This window comes from Leuresthes tenuis, unplaced genomic scaffold (assembly GCF_036924035.1).
Source record: "Leuresthes tenuis unplaced genomic scaffold, fLeuTen1.0.hap1 SCAF_8, whole genome shotgun sequence".
In the NCBI taxonomy this organism is placed as follows: domain Eukaryota; kingdom Metazoa; phylum Chordata; class Actinopteri; order Atheriniformes; family Atherinopsidae; genus Leuresthes; species Leuresthes tenuis.
In genome coordinates this window covers 8,099,398-8,119,237 of record NW_027325362.1, presented here as the reverse complement: position 1 = coordinate 8,119,237, position 19,840 = coordinate 8,099,398, and the positions used below count along the sequence as shown (strand labels likewise).

The 19,840-nt window shown below is 40.6% G+C and overlaps 1 protein-coding gene across 1 annotated transcript; it reads right to left on the bottom strand.

Annotated features, from left to right (window-relative positions):
• Window positions 1–497: 497 nt before the first annotated feature.
• On the bottom strand, window positions 498–18,820 carry desi2 (desumoylating isopeptidase 2). The gene is made up of 5 exons (XM_072390654.1): window positions 18,267–18,820; window positions 9,283–9,355; window positions 9,018–9,111; window positions 6,480–6,621; window positions 498–3,815 (listed from the first exon to the last, which is right to left on the bottom strand). The coding sequence occupies exons 1-5, from the start codon at window positions 18,312–18,314 to the stop codon at window positions 3,540–3,542; spliced, it is 633 nt and encodes a 210-aa protein (XP_072246755.1). The 5' UTR covers window positions 18,315–18,820; the 3' UTR covers window positions 498–3,539.
• Window positions 18,821–19,840: the final 1,020 nt, after the last annotated feature.

The window sequence follows — 19,840 nt, the reverse complement described above, 5'->3', positions numbered from 1 at the left end:
TCCGTCTTTCAGCGTAATTCCTCATTTCTCGTGTAGTTTATTGACCAGTTTTCTGTTGGATCTGTGTTTCCCTTTGTTTACAGCAACCACCTGGACTCTGTCGGCTAACATTTTACACAGCGTCCCGACTCTTGTAAATGTTGTTCTATATGTCACTGCTGCCTGAGTGAATGAGTTACTAACTTGGCCAAGAGCAGTTAATTAAACTGTCCCTTTTCCCACTTTACTGAGATGTTTCCCTAAATCTTTAGCAACTGCACGACTCTTATTTAACACTTCTGTTATATGTTGTCATAAATATCTGCACAGGAGAAGGCCCTCAGTTAGCTTCCCATGTAACTCTTGGCATCATTGCAAAAAAGTTCCATTTATATATGAATGAATTCATGGTTGACCTCCTCCAACACATTCATTGTTCAACAGTGAAAACACAAGGCTTCATCAATAATTCTTATGAAGTTTAAATGAAGTATTCAAACTATGACATACAACAGGAGTCGAAAATGGCATTTTCTTTAATATCTTTCCAGCAGAATACAAATGTGTTTTGGCTGTATCCAAGTCTCTGAAGACTTACGAAAACCATTTAAAGTCAGTAATTCTGGGGGTCTGAGAAGTCCTGAGGTGCATTCACATCTCAAACAAGTGGAGGAAATTACTTGCAAATCAAAACTTTGTCAAATGTTTATTCTAATGAAAGAAATGCACACAAAGAATGAGACTGATGGTAATTTAAAGGTTTCTGGCAAAAAGAAAACAAAGGAAGATAGGAACTATCTTTGGTTCTTTCAATATTTCAAATACAGTCACAAGGTGATAAAGAAGAAATTTCTCTTAGATATTCTGGATAAATAATGTCTGATGAGATACTGGCCCAACCCCCATTCTGCCTCTTGGCCTTTCTCCTCTGTTAAACATTTTAGTAGCAGTGTATAGTATGGTGGGCCTTTTCCTTTATAAAGTCAGGTGTAGTTGTCAGCTTGCCCTTCAGTCAGGGACTGGTTGGTGTTTTGGATGATGACCACCACTAAATCCCCAAAAGAGAAGGGACAACCCACATAGTTAATGACAGAAGGAGAAAAAAAAAAGAAATGATGGAAGGGTAATCATATATTTGTCAGATAACAGAAGTTATTGTATTGACGGGGTACCATCTGAAGCTATGACAGCTTCAGGAAACCTCAGTAACAGTACAGAGCCAGCAGAGGGCGCCACAGTGGTACCTCTGTGCACGTCTGTGCATCAGATGAAAAGGTTACCAAACATAAGAAGTCACATTTAACATGAAGCTGATTACACGCAGACTTGAATCCTTTCACTCCACGTCAGATGCTGGTTTTATGAGAAATGCCTTTCCTTTACATTTTTCTTCCAACACTGTTCGTTTTATTCGTTAGAAAAACAAAAAGCCACAAATAGAATTACCTGTAGGCACCACTGTGCCAAAGTAAACGCTGCTAAAAATAAATCCCGTCTCTTGAAAGACGATTTGAAAAAGTACCCCTCAAAAACATTAGCTACATTTACATCTTATTAGCTGAGTGTGAGTGTGGTGTTTGGCCCAGCCGGCACCCCGATGACACCGAAACGTTTATAATGCAAGTGTGAACACACACTTGTTCAACATTCATGCAGACAAGACAAACATACAGGTTGTAAACAAAATCTTTTTCTTTTTTAATCAAAGAGGGGCGTATAAAACTGCACTGCGTCACTGAAAAGCTCCACGGAGTGACCTTTACATTAGAAAAAGACCAAACAAAAAGCACTCAAACGTAAAATGTGGGATAAAAAAGTCTTAAGGATTATGTTACATAGCCTTTTAGAGTCCTGAGTTTATTGAAAATAAACAAAACAGACAAAAGGCCCAAGTCTTTGTACAGCTGAAATAGAACAAGGAAAAAAAAAAGTTTAAAAGTTTAAAAAAACAGACAAGATTTGTCAGATTCGACCGTCCTCGGACTTTAAAACATCCTTCAACAGATCAGCTGCTCGTGTCTGCAGCAGATTTATTGTTTACAGCACCCAAAGAGCTCAAGTGAGGTGTTCATCAACTGGGAAAAGCAGCACCTTCTTGGAAAGTGTAAAATCAGATTCATGATAACAGATACCCCCCCCCCCCCATATGAAATCAATTCAAATATAAGACAAGAAAACTTCGAAGTATTTGTGATGCTTTCTGTGAGCACCAATGCACATCATTTCTAACTTGACACAAATGTTTGTGAGGACCGCAGACTGATCTCAGGTCAGTTACAGGGGGAGCTAAAACCCCAAACTACTCTTTATTTGCTTTACAATGACAAACAACTGGTACTGTCCAGTTCCACCAAGCAACCTTGCTCAAAGGCAGCATGGCAGCAGCTACTAAGAGGAAGTTTCTATCTTCTAACTCACTGCCTGCATTAAAACCTAATTCTTAAATTTAGAAACATTTTTGCTATGCTATGTGACTCTCAAATTAATTGTTGACAATCTGCTTCACTGCTGTCGGTCTGATCCCTTCAGGTGTGGTTTTTCCATGATGGAGGGAGGGCCTGAGCAGCTACTACAGATCAAGCAGAAATCACACTTTTAGACACAACTGTATCAATCCAAGGGGCCTTATGTACTCACACTGGATTAGTTTGATTGTAGTTTCAGTTTACGCTGATCACACTTTCAGCTCATTGTGATATTAAAAATAAAGCCTGAGACCCTGATCCACAGATCAGATCACAACAGTGATCAGCTTGTAGTCATATTCAAGGCATGATAATAAAAGTTTGACCCCAGAGAAGTCTGTGCCTTTTCAGGACTTACTAACTTGACATGCATGTTGAGCAGGAATTACGTTTGAAAACTTGACCTTTCACTCTCCACATGCCTGCCTCCAGGCATTTCTACCAATACAAAGCAAATATAGCCTTCTTCAGAGGACATTCACTCTGATTTGAGTCTCAAGGACTTCTTCAAGACATGCAGGGGTTAACTGGCATCTCTCTCAGATCATTTCACTGCAACTGTGTGTCTCGCTCATAAATCAGCTCCACCTGACTCACGAAAGCTGATTATTTACTTCCAAACAGCTGAAAAATAAGCGATGAGTGGTGATAGACATCTTCCAATTTCACTGTACCAAATCTGCCAAATCAGATTGTCAGATTCATGTCAGATTCATGGTAACAAACTGAACTAAATCTCTTTTCCCTACCTGCAACATTCCCTTATCAAGCGCTGGTAAAACCTGGAAGTCGCAGGTAAATTCTTGGCAGGTAAAAAAACTAAAAAATATGAGTGTGAATTGCGAGACAAGAAGTTGGTTTCCTGTCTTTGTCAGCATCAGGGCTCCTTGCCTCTGCAAGGAGAAACCTTTCCATAGCTCTGGGCTGTTGCAGAGATGCAGCTCGTGTTCTTACCCAGAGCAGGCAACAGTTCACGGCCTCTCACAAGCACTTTTGACTTTAGCTGAACTCATCAGCTGCTGCAGTTCTTCTGTTACATTATTGTCTCTGTGACCACAAGTCCAGTCCCAAGTTTCCAAGCAGGCCTTGTAGCCTCTACCGGCGGGGCTGGTGGCGACTATGACGAGCCAAGGAGGGGCTGGAGGAGGACGAAGGCGAGCAGGGCGACATGGAGGCCAGGGAGGCTGTGGCTGCAGCGTCCTCTGCCTCCTCGAGCTCTCCACCTCCTGCGTGCAGCTCCTGGCTCACGCTGGACTGTAAGGCAGCTGGGGTCAGCCACTCTTTGGGCAGGCAGCTCTGGAGGAACGGCACACAGGAGCTGAAGTAAGCCAGACGGTTTACCCAGCGAGGGATCTCCCTGCCACACAAGATCTGAGGCAAAAAAGAAAAAAGGGAGAAGAAGATGATAATGCATTGACCTGTGAGACATTTTCTCACATCGATCTTCACCAAAGCTCAGCAGAGAAGCAATGCATTTTATTCATGGTACAATGCAACAACACTTCTGTACTTTCAGGAGAAAAACAAACCAACTAAATCTCCTCATTTTCCCTTAACATACTGAATAGATAACATTTCATTATTGCTAACCTTGTATTTTCCAGCCTCTTAACAAATAGTTGCTTCTAATGAGTAATCTTTTGACGACTCATTTGAAACACTTGTCATGCTTCCAGCCTCTCTCTCGGGCCCACACCCTCCCACGCACTTTTAAATGTTTTTGTTGCGCTGCTCCCAGCGCCATGAAAACACGCTTGGGTGATCATTTTAGAAATCCTCAATCTCACACTTTAGACAACGTAAACAACGATGCTAAAAATAAAATACTGAAAAAGAATTTCCCATACTGTCCGGCATACATTTCGCTCATGTGAATCATTTTTGTCCCTCGCTACATTAACATGCCTTTGTGATCAGAAACAATGAGTAGATCATCAGAGCATCTACTCTCACTTTTCATGTATTAGAGAACCCTCCAATATGCCTCTGGAGGAACAATTCATCAATCTACTGTAACAAACAGTCTGCCCGCACACAAGTAGGTGTGATTAGTTTCCCTTCGAAGACAGAGCATGTCGACACAGGCAGCAACGCTGTCTATGAGGGATATTTACCATCACTCCACTCCATCAGCGCTATTACGGCATTATGAGACAAGTTGCTTCCAAGAAACTCAAAGTGCTTCCCCATTCAAGGGTTTAATTATGCCTCTATCAGTGTAATTACTGAAGCTGCCGATTGGCTGATTTTTAAAGACACATGAGGAGAAAACTGCACGTTGTGGACGTTACACACAACGAAAAGATGATGATAGACTGTGCAGTGTGCTTAGGTGGAAGCAACAAGATTCACCGTCTCCATATATGTTTTGACAAGAAGAGAAAAGAGCAGTCTTTGTATACCACGACTACACAGATGATCTCTTAGCTTCAGCCAGGAGGAGGAAACCAACATTCATCAGAGAAGCAGCTAATCCACAAATATCTCCTGGTTTAACAACACACGCTGCTCATAGCAGATAAGATGGCCTCTAACAGCAGACACAGAGTGAGATTCCTGGTATAAATAACCACAAGGAGAAAGAAAAAGAGGTGGCAATGAAAGGATATACGAGAGGCATGAAGATCTTTTTCAAACCTTCCACGCAGGCCTCTCCTAACACTGATTTCTTTGTACACTGGGGGGCACAACAAGCTATTACTCAATTCTAGCCCATACATATCCTATATTTTCAAATATTACAGCCTTTTTTCCTTTCTTGCCCTCGCTTATTGCGTTTCGTGTTTTATGTAAGGCACTACTGATTGGTTTCTGTGAGGAAACAGTAGCTCATTACCACGTTCAGCATGTGCAAATAACAGTAAAGATTAACAATACGAGCGCTATGAGTGAGTCAACACAGTAAAAGTGCGGCATAGAAAACGTGCCAAAAAACATTCTCTAATGCAGTACGTCTACTAACCTTAGAAGAAAAGCCTCACATGAAATGTCCTTGTTTCCTCTCAGATAAACAACAGAGCACAGAAACTTGTTCGGTTTTCAAAAAGATGACTGAGTGAGGGCCGTCAAACGTTCTCTCTGGGGAAATATGCCTGATCTTTCAAAGCAGCAACAATCATCTTAGTATCCTATTTATTTTCTCCCACCTCTGTCTGAAAGCCAACGTCCCAGGACAGGTTACAATAAAAAATTAAGCATATATGTAGTTAACATGGGTTTATTGTATGAATATGATACAGCTTTGTAACCACACACACACACACACATATATATATATAAAAACTTAATTTGAAACTGTAATGTTCCTGGAGAAGATCTGTGTGGTATTTACAGGACATATGTGCTGTATCAGTGTATGTTTGAGTGTGTTTGCCAGCTGGCTCTGCAAGTCTGGGCTTGTATCAGTGTCCTAATCCCCATCTGAGCACTAGATGCTAACAGTAAGACTCCCTGCTCATTAGTCACTCCAGCATAAGCAGATTGGAGACACACACGTGCACACACGCGCACACACAGACAAACGTCTGGTTTAAAACACCGTGGGGACGCTTCACTGACACTGTGCATTCCCTAGCCCCCTTACCCAAACCTTAACCATCTGAATGTCTCAGACTTACCCTTAGATTAAATCTAACCATAACCTAGTTATATCCCTGAACACAAAACCAAGTCTTAACCTAAAAAAACAAACAAACAAAAATATATATATATGTTTGTACAAATCTGCAGCCTCCACATTTACAGGAAGTCCCCATAAGTTGGTGTCTGGTCAGGTTTCTGGTCCCCATCATGATAGTAAAAACAAATGCAAACACTCGGTGTGCTAAAAAAGACTAAATGAGACAGAGTTGTTGTTTAACTGAGCATGCTAGCCTTTTTTAAGATCTGTTCTTAAAAAAGATAAATTCAGGTGAAGGGTGTGGGTGTGGGTGTGGGGACTCCTGTATGAGCTCACATGCATATTTGCATTTGATGTTTGGGTAATGGAACAAAATGTAATGTCCCAAGAAGTTATGTGCGCTTCTGACTACCAACCTCCGACAGTGCTGAGGAAAAGTGGTTGCAGTTCTTGTGCATGAGGTGGTAGGCGTTGCCTTTGTACTCCTTCCCCATCTCCTCTACGATCCGCTCCACGTCCTCCTCTGTGAAGTCTGTGCTGCCCAGGACTATGGCTTCTCTGCAGAGATGAGTGGAGAAAGAACCTCCATGTTATCACTCACCGAGTACATTTAAACACACAGTTCATTCAAAATACACTTAGAGCTCGACTGGGCCATTTAACCAGACCACCGTCCTTGTACCAGTATACAAGCACTTATCCAGATCATGATTTTTCTATTTAGGTTTGAGAGATTTATTTTGTCGTTGGCACATTTCACCACATCAAATTTCAAATGACCACAATTCCTACTGAAGCTAAAGCCTGCAAGCGATACAGCATTTCTGTGAAGTAAATAGCTAAGTGAGTAGAGGATGAACCAATCTCCAAGAGTGCTCATTTCCTGCTTCTCATTATTCTCATTTACACATTATCATAAGATGAAAATGAAATAAGATGACTTCAGTCTGACGGAGGGCTGATTCACTTGGCTCATCACAGTGGACGATATGCAGGCTTTTGTCCCAGATGATCCATACTTATGGTCTACTAGCCTGCATGGAGACAGCGAGTGTAAGTGTGTCTGTGTGTTGGTGTGACAGGCAGAGAGAATCTCTCCAAAGCCACAGGGCAAATCAACTAGAGCGGAAGTAATACACAGCAGCAGAGTAGCTCTGGGTAGAAAGAGGCACTGGATGCTCTACTGCTCTACAATCCAACTGCAGTATAAGATCAGACAAAAAAACCGACCTACGCTGCAGTCTTATGAAACAGCATATTTACAGATACATTTATCTTTCCTATGCCACACATTGGTACACATCCACATCTTCAGTGTGGAGCACGGCATGAAAAGTCAGGAGAAGATTCACTTTTTTCTGCTCCATACTGTGTTCACTGTCAAAGTCGGCGGCCACAAACCATGAAGAAAACGTGCGTTACATGCTATACATTTTCACCACGGATCATTTTCAGTCTCTTTTTTCATGCAGCTGCAGTCACCAGGAGCCCTTCCTGCAGGAACATACCAGCTCACTGACAAGCTGGTCGACTGGGTGCACAGAATACAGGAAAATCTCTGGCTTGCACAGTGAACAAATCAATGATTCACAAACAAACTGAAGACTGGTAGTTGACAGTCCTTTTTTATCTAAGTGGGTAACGTATGACCCCAAACAGAAGCATTTCTGCATTCTACTTTGTGCATGTATGTTGTACATGCAACATACTGCTGGAAAGTCACGTTTATTGGAACTTAACTGATGCCAAGCATTTCACAGTGCTGTGACTACAATAGGGTTTCTGGATACACTGTTAAAAAAAAATCCCAAATATTTATTTTGTTGTTGTTACCAAAAGTTATCCAGGACTGGGTAAGATATCAGGCTGTGGACGGATTGCATTTTCATTTTCTAACTACGAGGTCACAGTTGCAGGCTGTTGTTTTGAAAGGTGGGACTGAGTTAGTTAGCAGTCAAGTCAAGAGGAGATACAAGCATGAATAAAGGATTCCAGCTATTTCAGAGAAAAAAAAAGGGTTTTATTAGCCAAAAAATCTAAGATGATAAAAACTTCCTTTCACAATTCCACAGACTGTTAGTTTAACTGTTAGTTAAAAGTGAAAGAAGAGTCCAGGATATTACCACAACATTTTACTGCATCACTGACATTGCTCAGCAGAGGTCAATGTTTATTTTTGAGACTGTTGATGGGAGTGAGATGGACCAAATCCGATGATTTCACTCCTCTTTTCTTTAAACTGGTAACATTCTTACCAATGAGCCTTTAATGTTGTCACCTTGTGCTGGTTTGAGTCTCAGCTGGACCTACTTTTGTAGTCCTCACTTTACAAAGGTTGATTTAAAATCCATACAACCACAAAACCAGTAAAAGTTAACAGGTTTTTAAATGTTCCTTTAACCTTTAACACACTTGGTTTAAGGAATGTAAATGACATTCTGCCAAAAAAATAAGTTTTTTCAAGCAGACCAACATTTGTAACGCCCACAAAATATATTTGATGACATTAATGGAGGAGGACGATGCTTGTGTATTTTACTTCTTCATAGCTCTATTCATTGTGCGGATGAAGGCTGACCCAAATTGATCATCCTTGAGGGTTTTTATTTTATTCTGTATAATTATCAAGATTCTCTTTCCTCCATCCCCAGAGGACCGAATGACTAACTCTCTTGCTGGTTCACTGACCTTTAAGTTAATCGTCTGATAGACTGAGACTTAAAGAGTTGTGACCTGACTGAACAACTGACTGTGAGCCTGAGTCTCTTCATTAACTGACTTGTTAACCAACTGTGTGGCTGAAAAATGACCATTTGACTTTTGATAAAAGGTAAATGCCTGACAACAAAGAACACAGACACACTGACATGTTGCAAGCCATTTGTAAACAAGGAACGATTTGCAAAAACATGCGTACCTGTGCCTCATACAAATGATCAATTTCCCACACTTACTTAAACTTAAAAGTCTCGCCGAGTTCAGTTGCATCACCTGGTGTGATCTCAAAGATCCCTGAGAATGGGTATGGGTGTCCTCCATAGGCAAACTCTAAACATACATTAAAACACAAAAAAGCAGATGAAAATGCATTTTTAGAAATAGATTTCAGTGTGACATGTGCAAAATGTGTTCTGAGCTATGAAAGAGCATCTCATCTGTAACAGCACTCTGAGGTGGATGACCCAATGCGGGTGGTGTTATATTTCTGCGTAACCTTACCTCTTCCATAGACCTCGATCCCTGAGTGAAAGACTCCGATGCCCAAAGAGCTGGTGAACTCATTGATCCAATACTAAAGAAACAGAGAGAAATACAAACAAATAAGTCTGGACTGGATGCATTCAGCACCATGTTGTCAGCTGTAACATGTGGTTACCCAATCTTGCTACATTATGCACAATAACGTGTATAGTCCAAGAATCTAGATCTAAATGATACACACTTGGTGTGTGAAGTGATCTGGATTTGTCTTTCAATATTATACAGTACCGTGCAAAGCTTTTAAGCTACCTTTTTCTTTTTATATTGACAGGAAAATTGGTGCAAAATTGTATTGAAACATGTGCAAACATAAATGTAAATAGAATTTATAAGGGGAAAACTGAGTTTGTACAATCCTAAAGAGCTTCAAAGTCAACATTTGCTGAGCACTTTTATTCTTCAATACAGCCTGAATCCTTTCTTTAAGCAGTCTTCAGGAATAGCTCTCCAGGCTTCTTGAAGGACATCCAAAAGCTCATCCCAAGCTCTTGGCTGCCTTTTGTTCCGTTCTCTGTCAAGATGATCGCACACTGCTTCAATAATGTTGAGGTTTGGGCTCTGGGGAGGATTCTTACCTCCTTAAGACCTGCTGCCAATGATTTTCAATCCACTTCTTGCATCATTTGGCATAGCTCAGCCTTTTAAGGACACACTGCACACCATGCTGAAATAAGCCATGTTTTCAGCTGATAGCTCTTTGGGAATCATCTTGCTGAGTTATCTTTGGAATTTTTCATAGATGCAACCAAAGGAATGGGAACAAATGATGCGTCTTTGCAACAGGCAGCTAGTAACATGGAAACAAAGATAGAATTTAAATTGGTACTTTGCTGATTTGTCTGTTATGTGTAGACACAACACTGGTTTATCATTTGAGTTTGGTGCCGTTTTTATGGTTCAACAATTTGTGTTTAGTGGCTTAACAAACAAAAACGCATTCCTTGGAAAATGGTGGGCTACAAAGACTGGGCTGAAAGAAAAAAAAGCAATTTTGAGAGACCTTCAGAAAGCCTGGAGAAATATTACTAAAGACCACTTTAAAAGTGTCTTTACAAGGAAGTGGCTCTTTGAAAACAAAATATAAAGAAACAAGGGGTGGTTCGTGACTTTTGCTCAGTGCTCTAAATTCTTCCATCACAATTTCTCACAGATCAAGATGATGTTGTCAAGTATTTTGTCGAATGAGCGGTGTGACATACAAACGCAAAATTAAACATAACAGGAAGTACATTTCATAAGTTTGAACCAGAAAATATTTAAGGCATTTCCTCAATGAATAACTTCAACTTGTGGATGACTATTAACTTGTTAACTTTGACACATCCATCAGCTGTTTCAGCACCAAAGCACACTTCCACACACAAAAAAAATTTAAATCATGATCCTGTTAACCAGTGATTAAACATTCACATACAGGTAAGGCACGTAAGGCATGATCAATAACTGCAGTGGCACAGTCTCCCATCCACCTTTTCAGTTGTGGGTCAGTCTATCATACTGAGAAAACAAGGTGACTGGGCAGCCTATTGCTAGACAGAGTTCATTTTTACACCAGCTAAATTAAGTAAATTAAAGCCTTTCCCATTGCATGCAGCAGCAGGTTTATCATCAGTGCTCTGAGGGTCCAGCATACGTCTGTCTTCCAGAAGACATGCGTGTCACTAAGACAACATAAAGGCATGACGTTCTAGCGGGGTGTGTGCATGTTAATCACAACTCTCTGTAATAATCAGGCAAGTCTACAACATCTGACCTGACCGCAGAAGTCAGCACCACACAGCGGGGCAGAGAATCAGCCTCCAGCTGTCTTGATGACAAACAGTCGTCCATGCCCATGACTTGTTCCTGTCAGTGTCAGAGTCAGAGTCTTCACGTTAGTCGTTACAGTCGGAAGACAAGTGTCTCTGGAAGTAAAATGTGTTCTGTGGCCATTTTTATTGCTCCAACCACTGTAGACCCAGCTGTTGTGTTCCCATTGATGCTGAGCCAAGCTCAATGCCAGTTAAACATGTTCACACATCATTCAAGAACCAGTTGTTAGCTGGCGTTAGTAGGATTTCAGACCAGCATAAAAAGGGTTTTCATATTTACTATTCATCATTATGCAAATGTAGGTAACTGCACAGAACCAGCAGTGGCAGAGCTGAAGTCTTTGCCACATCTGCATTGTAAAGGATTTTGTCTGCCCTTTAACAGCCTCCAGACAAACTGCAATCACAAATGTTATGTGGACTCTGCTCTTTGCATTTCAGACAGTAATTCATAGAGGAAATGTTTCCTCCTCAGAATCTTCTCATTATACTGTCAAACTTCAGCCCACTGAACCCAACCATTAACTAGTTGTTGCACATAATATAAAGGAATAAACTAGTGGGCCAAACTTTACAGCCTTATGAAGTGAGACAACCAAGACAAAACCAGTACTAGTAAAGGGAGATGACTGAATGACACTTTGACCACTGTGATGATTACCTGCTGCAACCATGAAAGCTGTAATCAGCGCTTTGAGAGATATATGCAAATTGCAGGCGATGTCATTTCTGTACATCATTTATTATTAACTGAACTAGTCTCCGTTGCACTTAGTGGCATCGACCTTTTTACGATATACCAAGTTTTCAGTCTCACAGCCAAAAGCTTTATTTAAGATCTTTTTGTTGTTTCACACCAGCTTCTTTGCAAACTAAAAACACCAGCAGAAAAGGTTTGAAACTAATGATTCACACGATGCGTCAAGCAAACAAGTTTTGTCACGTACGAAATGTGTCATACCAAATAATCAGGGTTGAATATGACTGTTGCACCCCTCCCGAATAAATACTGCGCAATAATCAGTCACAATGGCAATTTTAACTTATTGAACATCAGTCTTTCATAATAGATGCTGCACTGACACACGGCCCTTTAACTGTATTTCACTTTTCTGTCATCAACTTTAAAAATCTATGATATTACAGCTTCTTTGTCATCTGATTTTGAGCGTTTCAAAACATCTACAAGTCATTCGTTAATAAGTCATTACGCATAGACCTCAAGCAACTTCAAAATTTGGTATCGTGTCACTGGTTTGGTGCCTTGCTAAAGGCAGGAAGAGCATTACTCTGCTAATCAAGCTAATCAAATCTTGTAAATAGTTTTCATATGAAAAACAATCTTGTTATCAATAGTGATTCCACCGACATGACTGCTTAACTTAGTTAATCCTTCTCATCTTCAGAGAGGAAGGAGAAAAATGATGACCATAGACAAAAGCTCTTTGATATATCGGTCTCAAAATCTACAAACCCACCTATTTCTCTGAGAGCAAGAATAATAACCATCTGTGTCTACAAACGCTCACAAATGATAAAAAAAAAAGCACTGACTGCTATGGGCGGCTGGCTTTAAACTGTATTTTCAGAGACTCACAGTGTGAAGACATAACAAACTCACTACTATAATATACCCCAAAAGCCCCACAAGAGTTTACTCAAAGGGAAATATGAAATATAAACTTTTAACACCCGAAAATGTAATTGACAAAGCAGCTGCTGCAGCATAAGAGGAGACTTCTGTGTAGAAGCAGTCAGTGTATGTTGGAAAATGTTTAGTTAACCCATCTACAAGAAAAAGCTAAATGATTAGCATCTGCGTTGATGTGAGTAACAGAGGAAGACTGTGCAAGTCCTCCTGCCTCAGTGAAATAAGACTCTTATCTTAGTTCTCATTACCTCAAAGCCTTCTGCAGAGCACAGAGAGCAGGCTGAGTATTCATGAATGAATGAATGAGAGACAGTCAGATGAGGATGAACGGAGGAGAAATTGCTTTAAATGCTTGCTGTAATTCTGTGTTGAAACTTTTCTGCTTTTAGTTTTAGAGTGAGCATCATTGATTTTAAAATGTAGCACAACAGGATGACTGAACACAGTGATAACGCAGGCAGAGGGAAGGAAACTGCTACTACAAAGTACCGACCAAACCAAGCCGTACCTACCATCGGAATGAGTGGAAAAACTCCTGAAAGGTCTGTTGTAGGACGTGTGCAGGAGGTAGTGACAATTAACAACAGAGGAGGCAAACTATACCCAAATTACATTTCTATCAACAGCCTGTCCACAATGTTAAATAGCAGAGCTTTGAATCCTAACACTGATCTGTTGTATTGTTGAGGTTACCAGTTTGTTTTTGCATCAGATGTTTATACGCTCCTACTACTTCACCGCACTTTACCTTGTCGATCAGACAGTACTCGTGACAGCTGCGTGTGTCTGAATGATGCAGAGCAGCATCCGCAGTAAGGCTCTGCAGCCGACACAGAGTAACACAACCTGCTCTGCTACATTACACTGTTAAGCCTAATATCCTCACGCCTTTCACCACTGATAGAGCGGCACACTGTGCTGGCTGGCAGGCAGACAGGTGGTGTACAGATAATGCTCTCATTAGAGCGGCGTACTAAAGCACTCAAAGCTAGACAGGAAATCCACTTAGCGGAGGTGGGAGCAATACGGCGGGAGGATCTAACAGAATGAGAGCTGTGGATGAAAGGGTGGAGGGGGCGCTCGTACTGCACGTACATTCCTGAAAATCACATGATACTATTGATCCTCAAATGAAAATTGGCCTTTTCATCAGTCTTATTAAGCAGATGCTGGGAGTCTTACTCAAAGGAGCACAGCAGGGTAAGCAGACCAACATGATGGCTCTCACTATCACTGTCGCTGTACTTGAGAATGCAAAAGGGATCCTCTAGTGTTTGGCAACACTGTGCTGACCGCAGCCAAAGTGTGATCATCCTCTCAGACAAACAGCCAGCCAACAACCAGTCACTTAAACCGCCCTTTTCAGTCTCTCACACAGCATCATCATCCCGGAGGAAACTGAACTTCCTGAACTTCCTGAACTTTCTGAACTTGACTGAACATGATGAGGACACTCTTGGCTCCGGAGCTTCTTAACTTCAGCCCTCGGTGAAAAGTCTTGTGGTGTATTTTGATAAAGTTCTTTAATTTGACGAGCTGATTTCTACAGTTATTTAGTCTGAGGACGTTTTCTGTTTACCAATGCATCACCTGGTTTGCAAGATATCAGAAGACTGTGGAATTTTTATTTTTTTATTTTTTTATTTTTTTTTTTTTTTTTAAAATCAGGACCCAAACTTAAATCTTGTGATGCTTAAAAAAAATGTTTGAAACCAAATACATTTGGACATGAAGACAAAGAAATACTGCTACTTATTACATTTGATACGCTAAAACCATTGAAACTTCTTGAAATAAAATGATTTTATTCAGGAATAAGTGCAGCTGCAAATCGATTTTCACGTCGTTACTTAGAGCTGCATGAGAAGGTCAGCACTACAATAGGATACAGTGTCTGCATTCAAAGCATGAAGCTAGGGAGAGGATTAGCATTGTGTAACATTACAACTCAAAGTAAGAAGGAAAACACCCATCTGACTCACCAGAATAAATATTAGGAAATACAAAAACAACACTCTCAAACTGTAATTACCAATATATTGTATCAGTTTAATATATCCACAATTTAAGGTGTACAAGTCTAAAAATATAATGTTTCATGTACATTTTACAAGGAATAAATCTAAAATCGAATTTTTTTCTTAAACTGTGAATCTACTTCTCTATTCCCAGAAAAATAAGAATGAAAATTAACTTGTCAGTCTGTCTGTGAACGTACTGAACCAGTGAGTATGCAAATCAGTTATCCGGCATCACTTTAACTGATCTGGAGTGTGACCTGAAAGTACCTTAACGGCAGAGTGAAACTGATGTTCTTAGCTCTCACTAACACTAAACTAAAAATGTCACGTGCATTATATATTTTTGCTCTGTTCTGCGGGATTTTTAAAGAAAATTTGGCCAAGACTTCCTGTTCTGTGCACCGGTGGAAATTCAGTTTCCCACTAAAATACTCAGTTTCCTTTGGTTGACAGCAACCAAAGCATGCTCAAATGTGATTGATCAACAATATTCAGATTGCAAACAGAAACCAGAGAGCTTCCGGCACCAAAACGCCTCGTCTCTAGATTCTCTATATTCATATACGTCTCTTAAAATGAACAACTAGCAGACAGTACCAGTCAGTCAGTAAGCATCGAGCTAATGGGTTATCGAATCATCAGAGCTAATGTTCTTCATCGTTATGATTGTCAGTATCTTAAGTTTTTAACTGACCCCTTAAAAACAGAGATTGAGAAACGCTGTCCTCTGGCCTTCATGCTGCCAGCTTGGTTTGCAGACACCGTCACTAATGGTGTAATTACACACAGCTAAAGCCAGGTATACAGTTTACTACACTGTAAAAGCAGAAGAAAGACAGCTGCAAACTTATCTGCCTTTATGCTGATTGAGGCTTATCGATACATGAAAGCACAGCTCATCAGCAGACTAACAGGAAACATAATATTGAGGCTGTCAGCACAGCAGAACAGACAGCTCAGAGTCTACTCTTTGAATATGATTTATGTAAACTGTATTCTGGTCTGTTTTAATATGTTACAAATATGTGAGATTATTTCTCAATCACCTAATGTTCCTTTGGTTCTCCGGTAATGAAATAAGCAGGGGTTAGTTTGCCAGACTTTAATGACGTGCAAACAGAATGTGGATCATAGGTGGTGTACACAGTTTTTGTTCACACCAGGTAATAACAGCCACCCTCTTTAATCCTGAGCATCCTCACACAGGAGTATTACAAGGCCAGAGTAACAGCCTTTCAACACTGAGGGCTTCTGTGACACAGACAGGCACAGCGGAGCAAGCTCTAGTGAGCAAATTGAGCTATTAAAAAGAAAAAAAAAAGGAATACATCTAAGAATTTAAGGATATTTCAGCTGCAGTAACCTTTTCCAGGGAACAGGGCTTTTGTAGGGTTCTTTCCACCATTTCCATCATGGGAACCAGAGCCTAAACAAAGTTCTAGAGGAATATTTTCACCTCAAAAGCAGGTAGAAAGGTAGTACTTTTGAGATTACCCGAGATTTTCGAGGTGTTCGGGTCTTCTCCACATCTTAATTCTGCCTTTCTGACTCATCTTACATTGAATCTCCACCATATCTCTTAGAATTGATTAATGTTTGGAAAGAACATTAAAGAGCAGCAATTCATACCCGCTACGATCAAAGCATGACGTTGAGGAGCAGTGAATACACAAGATAAAGACATGGTTACTGCAGACCACTGAAGACAATAACAACACAGCCATAACTCACAGAAATCACAGCATCTATTGTCAAATTGGTAAAGATTTATGATCATATGGTGTGTTTTAGAGAGGAAACTCTTGTTACAGGACAGGAACATTAGAAATGTGGTAAAACTTACAAAATAAACAGCGTTTCATGGCTGACAAAGTTAGATATTAGAATATGATAAAACAAGAGCTGTGCACCAAAATATTTATCAGGTCTTAGATTAAAGATATCTCTCTTTGTTAGCCAACTGATCCTACATTTATGGAAATAGTTAGTTTTCATATAGAAAGTAAAATAATTATGTATTAAGCAAATGTTTAGAACTGTATCAGACTGTAATGAATCAAACCAAATCAATCGGAGTTAGAACATATCTTCATTACATTTTGTCATAACCCGTGAATCTACGCGTGCATCAGCTTAATAAGGGAGAGATACAGGCCCTAATAGCTCCAGTAAGCATTTACATGTCAAAGTATGACGAGGTTCCTTTAGCTGGTGGTGTGAACTGAAGTGAGACAGAGATGAAAGCTCATCAGATTTTACAGAGAAGAAACCATTGTGGCCAGTCAGTCAAGTGAGAAACAAGAGGAAGTGAAAGAGGGGGGAGGAGTGACAAAAGGGAAGGAGGACCCTAAGGTTTGACAGGAGTGAAAAGATGGCGAGGACGAGACAGGAAGATGACATGACAGAAGGTAAGGAAGGTCGGAGCTGAATGAATGAAAGGGAGGATGAAACAAAAGCCTAAACAATTTCATGCAAGCTATGCTTCTAAAAAAGTAAGTCGCTATTTGAACAAAGGATGATTTTAAGACCCTACAGTTCTGAACATTACCCACTTTAAAGCCATGTGATCTCAGGCCTCTGATGGACCGCCAGCTTGAAGGGAAGAGGAATTAACAGGAGCGAAAAGCTGCGGGAAAAGATTTCAAGCCTCTGAAGATGGGTTTATCACTTTGTTTCAGGAGCATATCCGTTGGAAGTTGAAATCCACGAAGGAACAAAACAGTATTTGGGATGCTCAGGCAAAAAGGTACAAGGATTTTAGCAGAATGCGACTTTTAAAGTAAAGGAGATAGAAACGGACACAAAAATCAGATGTTTGAAGAACAAACGCCTGGTGAAGATGTACAGGAGGCATTTACATCCAAAAGATCAGCATTATCCTAAAATGCTCCCCTTGCCCCCCTTGTTTTATGGGCTCTATTAAAACAATTCCCTTTCTAAATGTAACCTGCCCACCTCAGGGAGTCCATATCAATCAATGATTCATCAAAAGATCAATTAGCAGACCCCTACTCACTGACTCATCCGTGCACGGTGACAACACTGTGACTCAATTTCAATCCTGCAACAAAGATACAACTGTTCGTAGCCTCTCTGGCTACTTCACGTCCGCTTGTGGTTTTGCAGTCATTTAACATGTACTCCTGTACTTTTCACACCATGGTTTACCAAAAGCAATAAATAAATAGACTCCTTTCAGCACCTGGGAAACAAAGATCACTCGAGTCAGCTTTTTTTTTCCAACATTGGCAGATTAAAAAGCCACTGTGGAACACACACAAAACACAAGTTCGACTGAACCAAAATAACTGAGAAGAAACAGGTGAATTAAGAAAAGGGTCAATTGTGTGTAAAAATAAATAAAAACAAGAGTCTGGGACAAAGAGTTTGTAGCAAAAACTTATTCATCTATCATTTCAAGATAACATAGCACCGAGTAGGATTTTAATATCGACTTACCATATCATAAACGTTTAGGATGATCGGCTCGTTTGCCATCACTGGCATCTGGATTTCCGTCCCTTTTTCTCTGCGGGTCTCTCCTCCTCTTTCTCTCGCTGCGAGATCCAAACTCTCGCCCTCCAAAAATAGCCCTTCCCCTGCTCACTGCCGTCACTTTCACAGATGATGATCACCGTGACAACTCGGCTTCAAAACTGCAAGTAAAAACAGAACAGTTTCGATGATATCTTTTATCGTCCAACATCTGACTGGCTTTGTCCAGATCACCGCTGACGGAGCTGCGGCAGCAGCGGTGGACAGATGAGCCTCCGCTGACAAGGCGAAGCGACTCGCTAAAACCGCTCGGATACCAACGTCGCTGAGAGGGAATTCTGTCTTCCTGGGAAGGGACTGGCACGGAAAAAACTAAAATTCATCTTCCCAAACAAGCTACAAATAGAAACAACATACTCGACGGGTATAAACTAACAATTTCTTCTGTTGAAAAACAAGGACTTGCTCGCTACTCCATTATTAGCTGGCTAACGGTAGCATTGGAGGCAGGATGCAACGGTTGCCGAGAAAATTTGATGACGAGAGTCAGTCGGCGAGTGGAACGACGAGTCCGCACTCGATTAATCAGCCGGAGAGCGCAAAGCATTGTGGGGGATTGAGTTCATCAACCCACTTAGACCTGAGGCCTCGGTTTATACAGCCTTCTAAAACCTCGAATCTTTCGCCTCTGATGAAGCTAGAGACACGACATAAAAACGCTTGGAGAAGTTAAACTTTTAGCTATTTTGCACATTACTGACTTTATCAGTTTATCACATTTTCCAGTATTTTAGAAATGGTTCATAGGACTCATGCATCATTCCAGGCTTTTAAGCAAAACCAGAGAAGTGTGTGAAAGTTAAAACCATGTGTCTCTGACTTGTTTTGAAGTACACTAACCTTTGTGAGGCACATTCCTAGCCCTAAAAATATCCTGGAGCGTTCAGTCCAGAGGACTGAAGTACCAAAGGTCTTGCCTTTGATTTCCAGCTTTGAGTTGCACCTTTGTGCTTTATGGTTGCTTGAATTTTTTTTGCGAAAAAGAAAAAGGCCAAAGTGCTTTAAAGGTAAAATTACACAGATGTCCCTCTGGGTCATGTTGAGTTAAAGGACGTGATTTACACCCATGCACGGTTTACACATGGCATATGCGTTATTTTAAAAGGCCCTCTGATGCCTTTTACACAGGAATGAAGGCTCCTCATTTGTTTATTTTGTGCCACCTTGTCTCTTCTCTCTTTCATCTCCCTGCCTGTAACATGGAAATTGCTCACAGCCAAATATTCTTAAGGATGTCTTGTGCACCCAGGGGAGAGAGGAAGTTTGCCCAAGGAAATAGAAGCAAGGGTACACTGGTGTATCTTTTGTGGAAGTTTTTTTTTTTTTTTTAATCCATGGCATCTGAAGGGGATGTGACACATTAACCCCACACTGTAAACTGAATTGAAAACTAAATATACCATTTTTCATAAACATTTGATGCTCATCTGCCAGAAGTAATGCAGCAGTAGGCAGCAACAAAACAAAGCTTTGATTAT